Source organism: Tupaia chinensis, unplaced genomic scaffold (assembly GCF_000334495.1).
Source record: "Tupaia chinensis unplaced genomic scaffold, TupChi_1.0 Scaffold000199_1, whole genome shotgun sequence".
In the NCBI taxonomy this organism is placed as follows: Eukaryota; Metazoa; Chordata; class Mammalia; order Scandentia; family Tupaiidae; genus Tupaia; species Tupaia belangeri.
In genome coordinates, this window is record NW_006159674.1 from 502366 (window position 1) to 515946 (window position 13581).

Here is a 13581-nt window from a genome sequence, read left to right on the forward strand (position 1 = left end):
ATTGATCATGTTCATGTCGGTGTTCACTGATCATGAAGTTCTACACTCTGATGGTAATAAGAGACATCAGAGTGCTTTATAATAAGGAAAAGACCTACTAGAGCTTGGAAATCAAACCATTTTTTAAAATGTTAAACTACAAAACATCATTTGTGTCTGGAGAAAAATTACAGATGAGAATCAAATATGAAACTAAATCTTAACAACAAAATTATAACCAAATGAGAGATAAGAGATGTACATAAGTGAGCAACAGACACAATAAATACTGCTCAAACCAGAGACAAGATGCATCTGCCTGTACTGAGCAGAAAATCAAACACGACAAGAGAATTTTCCTCTTCTGTCTTCTAGAGGGCATGTTCTTTCTTGTCCTAACATGGGGCTAGACGGTGCTGAAGCAAATTTTGCAAGTATTGTAAAACCAAGCAGAGCAACAGATTTCATTTTAACACTCTATGAATTTTATCATATTTCATATTCATCATTGACCTTCAATATCATGTTAAAGATTTTTTTTTCCCCCAAGAAAAGAAGCATTTTTTTTGAAACTCTATGAATTACACATGAGAGAGGGCTTATGGGGAGAAACACATATTTATTTTTAAGAACAGAAAACAAGATCCTGAAGATGTATTTTAAATGTGTGTTCTCTAGTAATAAAACTTTTTATTTTATTTTATTTTATTTATATTTTTAATACATTCAATCACATTATTTAGCTTACAAGGTGATCATTTCAATATGTGAACATTCTCCCCAGTCCAGTTGATCAAAATATAACAATACTACCTCCCTGTCTCAGCAATGCTGTCTCCATATCCCTCCTCCAAATGTTTTTCCCCAGGCCCCACTCCTCCACACACACCACATCTGGCATTCACACCCATCTCTTGTGTTTATACATCCTTTAGCCTGTCAGCTTCAGTTATAGAGTGCAGACACTTGGTATATATTAAGTGGGGAATTAGTGTGAATCGACAGCCCTCAGAATGGGTAATAAAACTTTTAAAGGGAAAGCAGCTGTTGAACAAGTTCTTTTTTTTAAAAAAAATAAAGTGGTGGGGGTTGATTAGGAGGAGATACAGAGAAATTCACACACTTTTTTGTAAAAAGTGGAGGAAATAGACCTATTAGCCAGAATCTTTCTGTAAGTAGCATCAGGTCTCTTCTTTCTGACCTTTTCCCTTGTCAAAATTAGCACATTACTGCCTTCCAACTACTGGAAATGGTTTTAACCTCACAGTTCATACCTTCAAGCCCACAGACATCTGCACTCTGACAGCAGTTTCACAGTCCCTGCTTGCAGGAAGTATCCGAGGAACTGCCAGGTCAAAATTCCCTTTCCTTGCCTGACTGAGTTCCTGATTCATCTGCTCCACCAAGTCATAAACACTTTTCTAACCCCAGGATTTTACCATATTTAAAACTAGTAACCCCTTTTACTTTTTTTCATGGAACTTTTTCTCAGTTTTCTAGAGTTCTCTCTTCTCTTCCATAAAATGGTAACTATACTCATATCAGTTTTAGTGCCACTCTTAGAAACTTTTATTATAAATTCTTTGTTTATAAATTCCAGTATCTACATGTCCTTCCTCTGGCCCAACATTCTTTTTTATTATTATTAAGAATTATTGATTTAATTTTATTCATTTTTTTTTTTTATTGACCAGAGAGAAAAAGAGAACTAGGAAGTCAAAAAGCAAGCTGCCAAGTCTGGTACTTGAACCATGGCCAGCCAAGTGGAGGTCCAGCACTTTAACAACCACAATACCGGCCAGCTCTGGCCTAATACTCTTTAAATGACAGCCAACACTGAATCCTCATCACCCTGTGTACTCCAGTAAGCTATCTGAATAATCTGGGACCTGGTGAACACTTTTTATATTTCCTATTGGACTGCTTCACTCTATCTACTGTCAAATCTACTTAGAAATATACAGGCAGCCTTAAAAATGTTTATGCTAAAAAGAAGCCCATAAATAATTGCCAGTTATATTTTCTATGTTTACTTAATTTTTATGACCTCAGTATTACAAACCCAGTTTATAATATACTCGACTTTCGCTTTTTTGTGAACATGCTTCATTAAGAAATTTTATTGTTCCACTAATAAATCAAAAAATAAAACTTAATCAAAGTCATAAATGTCATGGGTAACCATCTGCTTGGATTAACTATCTATAATTTTTAACATGTGATTTTTGTATGCTCAAAAACCTAATGCTGACCATAACAGGAGGAAACAGTTTGAAAGCAGCATGCAATGAATGTATATTTATCCAACTCTTCCCATTAGACTCATACAAAAATCTTTCCAGTGCTCCACTTTGATTTCCTGTGTCTCATACAAATAGGAGAAGAAAAAGAAACTTATGGTTTGAGGCTGTCAGTGAATATTAGTGCTGTGAGCCTGTTGGAAGCAGAGAACATAAAATATAAGCTCAGAAAAGATGACTTATTTAGAGTGAAAACAATAAAGATCACTATGTCCTTTAGGAAAAAAAAAAACCTTCTGATACCTACATATACGTGTAGCCATATATCCAGTACTACCTGCAAAAGAGAAGCTAAAATAACAATTTAGGAAGTTATCATTGTTATGTATTTGGATGTTCTTTTCTAATATTAAAAACAATTCCATGACTACAGAGATGACAGTCAGAAAATGGAATGTAGACCACTACAAGTTAAGAGTATAACACAGTTTTTACATTTGATCAGAATAATTATAATACCTTTATGTAGTATAAAAATTAATAAGAAAATTAACAGTGACTATATCAGGATAAACTGTACGTAGGAGTTGACTATGACCTAGTGGTTAAGGAAACCAGATCCCACATGGCTGACTAAACAGTTTTAATCCCATCCCAGGAAGCTTGATAAACAAGCAGGGCATGTATGCAAGTGTGCCCAAATCCAGAAAGCATAGAGAAATGGAGGAGAAAGGATTGTGCAGTGACCATGCCCCACTGATGGATTCTCATTCATTCTCTCTCTCTCTCTCTCTCTCTCTCTGTCTCTCTCTCTCTCTCTCTCTCTCTTTCTTCTTCTTCTTCTTCTTTTTCTTCTTTCTCTGGCAAGGGCACACACTCTCTGACAATTAAAAAGGAAAAAAAAAAAGAAAAAATACATGCAAATAATGTATCCTAGAGAAGAATCAAAATAATAAATTTTTCAGATGGTGGATACGCCATCATGACTTGATCACTACTCAGTGTATACATGTATCAAAACAATGCATTGTACCCCATAAATACACTATAACTAATGTCAATAAAAAATATTTTTAAGTTGGTAAATTTTACTAGTTACTTGAATTTGTCCTCTTTACAAATAGGCCAAGAGACCCATTTCAGCAAAGAGCCTTGCTAGAAGGCAGGCTGCCTGTGGTTGCAGGGTTAACTCACCTTTGGACTCTCAGGTTTGTTTCTTGGGACTTTGAACCGACCTCATGCCCCTCCCTGACCCATCTGGACACCTGTTCAGTGAAGGGCCTTGTTGGAAGGTGGGCTGCCTACAGCTACAGGGTTAACAGCTGAGACCCAGGGTTCATCCCCTCCCCCATTTGCCTTAGGACTTTCAAGGCTTCAGTGTTTAGTATAGCACAGGCACCATCCAATCTCTTCTTAGGCACTGAGTTGAAGCTCAGCAGCTCAGTTTCAGGCACACCTGCTCTCTAGAAACTGGGAAGACTTTGGGTCACCCAGGACCAGTGACAACACTGCAGGGTGCTGGTGAACAACGGGGAGGCAGAGTAGAAGAGAGGGTGCCAATGTTCTATTCCTGCACACCTTTGAATGATTGGAGATACCTTGAATAATTTAGGAAGGAACATAGATCACCAGGTAACTAGAAACCATCATAGAGACACAAGAAATATGAGTAACCAACAAAATGTCTCTCCCCCAAGGGAAAGCATCAATTCCTCAGCACCCACAGACAACACAATGGAAGTTGTAGAAAATGCCAGATAAACAATTCAGAATATTTGTAGTGACCAAACTAACTGAAAAGCAAGAGAAAAGAGACAACGAGCTCCAGAAAATGAAGTCCTTTCACGATTTGAAAGAAGAAATAAACACCATAAAAATTAATCAAACAGAATTGTTAGAGATGAAAAATGAGATACAGAACATTAAAACCTCCCTTGAAAGAACTAAAAGTAGATTAGATCATGAAGAAGATCGAATCTTGAATGTTGAAGACAACACCTCTGACCTAGAAAAAATTATCAAGAAGACTGAGAAAACAACCAAGAAAAAAGAGGATAGTATATGAGAAAAACTAGATACCATCAAGCACCCAAGCATCCAGATAATTGATATCCCAGAAGAGGAAGAAAATATTAAGGGAAATGATAATTTATTCCATGAAACCCAGGAAGAAGATGTTCCAAACCTAGAGAGGCATTCAAATATCCACATCCAAGAAATACATAGGACTCCAAATTGAATCAACCCAAGAAGATCCTCTCCAAGGCACTCTCCAAGGCACAGCAGAACCATATTGGCCAAAACCACAGACAAAGACAAGGTACTAAAATTGGCAAGAGGGAAATGTCAAGTTACTTACAAAGGTCATCAATTAGGCTAATATCAGACCTCTCATAAGAAACAATGCAGGCAAAAAAACAATTGGGGAAATACAGTCAAAGCATTAAATGAAAACAATTTCAACCAAGAATACTATATCCTGCAAGATTATCCTTCATATGGGAAAAACAGATAAAAACATTCTCAGATAAACAAAACCTGAAAGAATTTACCAACTCCAGACCAACTCTTCAAGAGGTTGTAAAGGGAGTCCTATACCAGGAAAACTAAAAAAGTCATAGTGACAGATATAAGAGAACAAAAAATAACCAAGAAAATGGTTCACTTAATGATAGGAAAATGTCCAAAAATATGGATAATAACATTGAACATTAATGGATTAAATTCTCCAATCAAGAGACACAAACTGGCTGAATGAATTAAAAAAAACAGAAACCCTCTATTTGTTGCCTACAAGAAACACATCTTATGGAAAAGACATACACAGACTAAAAGTTAAGGGCTGGAAAAAGATATTCCATGCAAACAAAAATCAAAAAAGGGCTGAAGTTGTGATAGTGATTTCAGACAAAATAGGCTTCAAGACAAAGACTGAAAGAAGGGACAAAGAAGGGAATTATATAGTTGCAAATGGGCTAATATATCAAGAAAACATGGGAACCAGCAGTTAGCGAAATGGTTATGTCGCTGGACTCCCACGTAGTTGACCGCGGTTCACGTCCTGGATCCGGTGGCTTAAAACTCACGCCGGGCACGTGTGCGTGCATGCCCAAGATCCCGAGAAGAGAATGGAGGAGAAGGGATTGCGGCATGACCATCCCCCCTGGGGGGTGATTTCTCGCTTTCTGTCTCTCTGTCTCTCTCTGTCTGTCTGGCGAGTGCACGCGCCCTATAGCAAAAAACCTCACCAAAAAAAAAGAAAACATAACACTTATAAATATCTATGCACCCAACTCAGGAGCACTGAAATACATGAAGGAAGGACTGCTAGAGCTAAAAAAGAGATAGGTTGCAACACTATAATTGTTGGGGATCTCAACACCCTGTTATCTTCTTTAAGACCACAAAATATACATTTTTCTCACCCCAGCATGGAACCTTTGCAAAGATTGACCATATGATAGGACACAAATCAAGCCTTCACAGATTCAAAGGCACACAGTCAATAATCCCAAAAATAGACAAGAGAGATTACATCAGATTAAAAAGTCTCTGCATGGCAAAAGACACAGTAATTAGTGTGAATTGACAGCACTCATAATGGGAAAATATTTTTGTAAACTATGCGTCAGATAAGGGACTAATAACCAGAATACACAGCTTTCCCCAAAAAAGATGATCAACCCTACTAAAAGATGGGAGAATGAGCTGAAACCACCACTCTAAGGAAGACATGAGAATAACAAAAAGGCATATGAAAAAAATGCTTAACATCCCTCAGTATAAGGGAGACGTAGATCAAAACCACAATGAGATATCACCTAAATCCAGTCAGAATGACTAAGATGAAAAAAATAAAAAAGAAAGGAAAAAAAAAAAAGATAAGTGCTGACAGGGGTGTGGTGAAAGGGGAACTCCCCTGCACTGCTGGTGAGAATGTAAATTGGTCCAGCCACTATGGAGAATAATTTGGAGATCCCTCAAAGATCTACAAATAGAACTACCATATGTTCCAGTAATCCCCACTCCTTGGTATCTATCCCAAGGACAGAAGAATCCTTTTTGGAAAAGTGCTTGCACATCAATGTTTATTGTGGCATTATTTACAATTGCTAAGACTGGAACCAACCCAAATACACATAAACAGATGAATGGATTGAAAAAGTGTAACACATATGGAATACAGCTCAGCCATTAAAACGCACAAACAAACAAAAACAGGAAAAAAAAAGAAAACAAGATCCTGGATTCTGACAGAAAGTGGATGAATATGGAATATTTACTGCTGAGTGAAGAAAGCCAGGCTATGAAGGAGAGACATTATATGTCTCCACTTAATAGATAGTGAGGGTCCACACTCTATAGCCAAAACTGAATTACTAGAGGATATAGAAACATAGAAAATGGTTATAAATACCAGATACAGTGTGGGAAGAGGGTGGGTGAAGGAAGAGAGTCTGAGGAAGGACACTAAGGAGAAAAATAGAGAGGCAAGGCATTTCTGGGACAAAAAAAAATGGGTGCACATAAGAAAAAAGATGGAAAGATGACAGACAACCTAAAATCGTGCCTCAAGGAATTGGAAAAGCAACAACTGGAAAACAAAACAAAAAAAAAATGCCAGACAAAAAGAAATAAAAAAGATTCCAGTAGACATAAATAAAATAGAAAATAAACTATGCAGAAAATAAATGAAAGCAAAAGTTGTTTTTTTTAAAGATTAACAAGATCGATGCACCATTAGCTGATAAAGAAAAAGAAAGTAACCAAATAATTAAAATATGTCATGAAATCGGCAACATTACAACATATATGATAGAAATAAAAAGAGGATACTATGAGTGACTATATGCCAACAAACAAGAGGACATGAAGGAGATGGACAAATTCCTGGATGTATGTAATCTACCAAGATTGAATCAGGAGGACATAGGAAACCTGAATAAACTCATAACAAGCCAGGAGATTGAATCAGAAACAAATAACCTCCTGAGAAAGAAAAGTCCAGGTCCTGATAGCTTCACTTCCGAATTCTCTTCCTTTTAAGGAAGAGATAACCTCCATTCTACTTGAATATTTCTAAATATCCAAAAGGAAGAAAACCTTCCAAATTAATTTTATGAAGCCTCCATCATCCTCATTTCCAAAACAGAAAAAGACATGACAAAAAAGGAAAACTACAGACCAATATCTCTGATAAATATAGATACAAAAACTCTCAACAAGATACTTGAAAATTGTATCCAATACCATATAAAAAGGATTATTCATTGAGACCAAGTAGGCTTTATTCCAGGGATACAAGAATGGTTCAACACATGCAAGACCATAAACATAATATGCCATATTAACAGAAAGAAAGATAAAAAATAATATGATTATTTCAACTGATTTAAAGAAAGCATTTGATAAAATACAACATCCCTTCATGATTAAGACTTGCAGCAAGATTGTTATAGAAGGATCATTTCTCAACACAATAAAAGCCATATATGAAAAACATAGCTAACATTATACTGAATGAAGAAAAGCTAAAAGCTTTTCCACTAAAAACTGGTGCTAGACAAGTCTACTCACTTTCTCCACTGCTTTCAATATAGTGCTGGAAGTCTAAGTCAGTGCAATCAGAGAAGAGAATAATATAAAAGGCATTCGAATAGACAAAAGAGAGTTGAAAATATCTTCACATGTAGATGACATGATGATATACTAAGAAGACCAAAAGATTTCCATGAAAAAAATACTCAAAGTAATAAATGAATACAGTAAAGTGTCAAGACAGAAAATCAACATCTAAGAATCTACAGCATTTCTATGTAGAAACAACAAGGTAAACTAAGCAGATCTGAAGAAAGGAATCCCTTTTACTATAGCCACAAAAATGCATAAGAAACCTAGTGATAAACCTAACTAAAGAAGTCAAAAACTTTTCCAAAGAAAACTATGAGAATCTCAAAAAAGATATTGAAAATGACACAAAAAAGTGGGAAAGACATCCCATATTTTTGGATTGGAAAAATATAATCAAAATGGTAATTCTACCCAAATTAATCCACATATTTAATACAATTCCAATTAAATTACCAGAGACCTTCTTCATAGATATAGAAAAAACAATCATAGAATTTGTCTGGAATCATAAAAGACCTCATATTGCCATAGCAATCCTGTGCAAGAAGAGTGGAGTAGGTGACATCTTAACTCCCTGACCCCAAAATATACTATAAATCTGCAAAACATACTATAAATCTGTCATAATCAAAACAGCATGGTATCAGCACAAAAACAGACAGATGAACCAGTGGAATAGACTAGAAACCCCAGAAATAAAACCCAAAGCTTATAGCTAACTTATTTTTTGACAGAGGATACCAGTCAATCCATTGGGAAAAGGAAATCTCTTTAGCAAATGGTGCTGGGAAAACTGAGTATTCACCTGCAGAAAGATGAAACTAACTCTCCATGTTTCACCATTAACAAAAATCAGCTCAAAATGGGTCAAAGAGCTGAAACTGAAACCTCAAACTATAAAACTACTGGTGGAAAACATTAGGGTAGGCAAAGACTTCTTAAAGAAGACTCCCAAAGCATAGGCAATAATCCCTAAAATAAACAAATGGGACTATATCAAATTAAGAACTTTCTGCAAGCAAAGGACACAGTAATTACTGTTAATGGACAATCCTCAGAATGGGAAAGTATTTTTGCAAAATATGCCTCAGATAAGGGACTGACAATGAGAATACATAGGGAACTCAAGTGGCTTACCTGGAAAAAAAAATGGTTAACCCAATTAAAATATGAGAAAATGACCTGAACAAAAATCTCTGTAGAGAAGACATACAAACAGCCAAAAAGCATGTGAGGAGGTGTTCAACACCCCTCATCATAAGGGAGATGCAGATTAAAACCACAATGAGATACCACCTAATCCCTGTCAGAATGGGAAAGATTAAAAATACAAAAAGTGATAGTGTTGCCGAGGTTGTGGTGAAAGACAAACTCTCTTATACTGCTGGTGGGAATGTAAATTGGTTCAGTCACTGCTGAAAACAATATGGAGGTTCCTGAAAGATCTACAAATAGAACTACAATTTAATCCAGTCATCCCACTTCTGGTTATCTATCCAAAAGACAGGAGAACACTCAGTCAGAAAAGTGTTTGCACATCAATGTTTATTGCAGCATTATTCACAATTGCTAAGACATGGAACCAACCCAAATGTCAACAAACAGATGAATGACTCAAAAAAGTGTGGCACCTATACTCTGTGGAATAACTCAAAAAAGTGTAGCACCTATACTCTATGGAATAATCTTCAGCCATAAAAAAAAAACAGCAAGACCCTGGCAATTGAAAGAAAGTGGTTAAATATGGAAGACTTACTGCTGAGTGAAGCAAATCAGGCTATGAAAGAAAGATACTGTATGTGTATACTGACTGTCTGTACTCTATGATAGAGATTGAAATAGTGGAGAGCATAAAAGCAATGAAAATAGTTATGGATGCTGAAGACAATGTGGAAGGGGTGGAGGAAGAAGGGAAGAATATAGAACAGGATAGCATGAGAACAAAAAGAGAGGCATGACATTTGTGGGACACAGAAATGGGTTATTGCGCTGATAACATGGATAGTATTCTTTACTGGACTGGTCTGAGAAGTATTTCATGTTAGGTAAATTCTCTTTACAAGCCAAATGATATAGTGATTGAATAGTGATTGAATGGTTTTAAAAAAATAATGAGAATAAAAAATAATAATAGCTTTTAAAAAAGAAAGGCCAAGAATTTCTTCTGGATTATAACCTGTTACCTAAGCACATGCACTTAAAAATATATCCTTACCTTACATCTTCTTCTTTCACTCAGATAAGCCAGTCTCCTTCCTACCTTGGGGGTCTTTTCACTCTCTGCCAGTCCTTTTTGTGGCTGTTTCCTCTCCACATTCTATCTCAGTTCAAATGTTACCTCCTCCTCAAGGAGCTCTTCCTTGAATAGATAAGGTACCAGCACTTTCCCACACCATCACAACAAAAGTTACAGATCCTCTATCACTGCTCATCACTCTGGTTTATTCTCCTCTTAGTGTTCACTACTATCTAAAACTATTTATTTCCCTATTTATTTTCTGTCTCCCTTCAACAAATGTGAGCACTGAGAGAAGTTTCTTGTCTATCTTGTTCACTAGAGCATAATGGCACATCACAAGGTTGAATGGATATTGAAGGACCCATTCTGTAGTCCTTTAAAATTGATCTTTATTTTCCCCTTGCAAAGTCTCCACTGCATAAAAGGTAAAAAAAAGTATTGAGAAAGACAGAAAGATATGTGTACCGATATTCTTGATGAAATTCTTTGTCTTTCCCTGGTGAACAAATACACTGTATGAATGTCCATAATGCTGATGATAACATGTACAGGCCAATGCTGATATGCAAGCGATTTTCAAGAGAGGTATAATTGCTTATAAAGATGGTTATTTTAAAGACTTAGACTTGACCCACAGGTCATTTGACTCCCCAAATGCTCTTATTTCATAGACTATGTGGACATGGAGTCAAAGCCAGAGAACCGACTAATATGAACTCAACATCAGTTATTTTTCACAATATTTTGTTTACAAAAAGAGGTATAATTTGATGGATTAAAATACTCAAAGCAATAAAAATAGATGCATTATATTAATATATCCATTCATTTAACAATATACATTTTTCTGCTCAATATACTTCTACATTCAATACTTCATATAATCCTAAAAACTTTGTGACATTGGTAAAAATTTTTCAACAAAAAGAAATATAATGTGAGTTTGATCAGTAGCAGGAGCAGAGGGTGGATCCCAGAGAGCCCTGAGCAGCCCCACCGCCGCTGCCGGCCTTGTTACCATCACAACCTGGAAGGAGCTGCAGCTGCCCCAGCGGACCCCAGTCACCACCATCATAACCGTGAGCAGCGAGGTGGAGACCCAGCCCCCACACTCAGTGCTGCCAACACCAAGCCTGGCACCAGGGGCAGTGGTGCAGGGAGCAGCGGCCTGGGCGGCCTCACATCCCTGGTGCCTGCCAGCAGGGACAAGAAGGTCATCACAAGGAAGGTTTTGGGAATAGTAGAATGGTTCAATGTAAGAAATGGATACGGTTTCATCAACAGGAATGACACCAAGGAAGATGTATTTGTACACCAGACTGCCATAAAGAAGAATAACCCCAGGAAGTACCTTCGCAGTGTAGGAGATGGGGAGATTGTGGAGTTTGATGTTGTTGAAGGAGAAAAGGGTGCGGAGGCAGCAAACATTACAGGCCCTGGTGGAGTTCCAGTTCAAGGCAGTAAATATGCAGCAGACCGTAACTATTATAGACGCTATCCACGTCGTAGGGGTCCTCCATGCAATTACCAGCAAAATTACCAGAATAGTGAGAGTGGGGAAAAGAATGATAGATTGGAAAGTGCTCCTGAAGGCCAGGCCCAACAACACCAGCCCTACCTCAGGCGAAGGTTCCCCCCTTACTACATGTGGAGACCCTATGGGCGTTGACCACAGTATTCCAACCTTCCTGTACAGGGAGAAGTGATGGAGGGTGCTGACAACCAGGGTGCAGGAGCACAAGCTAGACCAGTCAGGCAAAATATGTATCAGGGTTATAGATCACGATTTCACAGGGGCCCTCCTCGCCAAAGACAGCCCAAAGAGGACGCCAATGAAGAGGATAAGGAAAATCAAGGAGATGAGACCCAAGGTCAGCAGCCACCTCAAAGGTCGGTACCAACACAACTTCAATTACCAATGCAGACGCCCAGAGAACCCTAATCCACAAGACTGCAAAGAGACAAAAGCAGCCAATCCACCAGCTGAGAATTCGTCCCCTCCCAAGGCTGAGCAGGGCGGGGCTGAGTAAATACCAGCTTACCATCTCTACCATCATCCAGTTTAGTCATCCTACAAGAAGTAAATTCCAGCAATAAGAAATAAACAAAAGATTGGAGCTGAAGACCTCAAGTGCTTCCTTTTTGCTCATTGACCGGATAACTAGAATGGTCTGCATTATCTATGCAGTCATTGACCTGATAACTAGAATGGTCTGCATTATCTATGCAGCATGGGATTTTTATTATTTTTACCTAAAGATGTTTTTTTCTGGTAATGACAAATGTGTTTTTTTTTTTTAAAAAAAAAAAAAAAAAAAAAAAAAAGCCTGGTTTTTCTCAATACACCTTTAAAGGTTTTTAAATTGTTTCATATCTGGTCAAGTTGAGATTTTTAAGAACTTCATTTTTAATGTGTAATAAAAGTTTACAACTTAATCTTTTCAAGAAAGTCAACAAACTGCAAGCACCTGTTAATAAAGGTCTTAAATAATAAAAAAGAAAAGAAATATAATGTAACTGAGGAATGATGCTTTTGAAGAAAGAGAGAAATACCAAGGAACTCAGGTCTTAAAGTAGTAATGGAAATGGTGAAATGGAACAATAGGAAAATGTGGGGTCTTCTAAAAGTCCATGGAAAATGCAGTATTATGAAAAAAACTACTCATAGCTTTCAAATGTTTTAGCACCAGGATAAACTAATACTTCAATTCTGTTTGCCCACAAACTTTGAAAAAAAATCCCCTCAGATAAACAACTTCCTTTAATGGCTTTTATTTCTATATCTACCTTAAGCTTCTACCTCTTGATCATAGTCCACTTTCAAAATAACATATCTGGCCAATTTAGACGTGGATAAAACATGCAGGTTAAATAAATCCTTAGATATACATAACATGTACATACAAAACTTTATGTAGGTAATATGACTCATTTAACTGCAAAGAAACCCCTATTTTTTATAATTTTTTAACTCTACATATACTCTAATTTAAAAATCTTCAATTACTTATATATCTGCTCACACTTTCTTTGAAATTCTTTTTATTTATTTATTTTTAGAGATTTTTGTATGTGTGCCCTCCAGAGATTGATAGATAAAAGGCAAGAAATCACTCCCCAGGGGTATGGCCATGCTGCAATCCCTTCTCTTTCACTCCCCTTTTGTGATTTTGAGCATACATGCACACACACTCAGAGTGATTTTGAAGCCACTGAGTCCAGGACTTGCATGAACTGTGTTGGTCATGTGGGAGTCTAATGAGGTTGCCATTAAACCACTTGCTGGTCTCTCTTTGAAATTCTTAAAAATTTTGGGTTTTAACAGATTTGTCTCTTTACATTTATTTTCTTAAATATCCATCTTAATTACTTTCCTCCTTTCCTAAACTTACTAATAATATTACCCATTCATAGCAAATGTAATCAGCCAGTCAAGGGTTCGGTGGTTAAGGTGGCTAGCTAGATTCCATGTGGCTGTGTGGTTTGAATTCC

The 13581-nt window shown here is 36.9% G+C and overlaps 1 protein-coding gene across 1 annotated transcript; it reads left to right on the forward strand.

Annotated features, from left to right (window-relative positions):
• The first annotated feature begins 379 nt into the window (after positions 1-379).
• On the forward strand, positions 380-12155 carry LOC102496080 (nuclease-sensitive element-binding protein 1-like). The gene is given in 5 exon segments (XM_014587267.2): positions 380-413; positions 1202-1331; positions 3344-3533; positions 11018-11980; positions 11982-12155. Coding segments are annotated over 5 exon segments (1455 nt in total). The 3' UTR covers positions 12120-12155.
• Positions 12156-13581: the final 1426 nt, after the last annotated feature.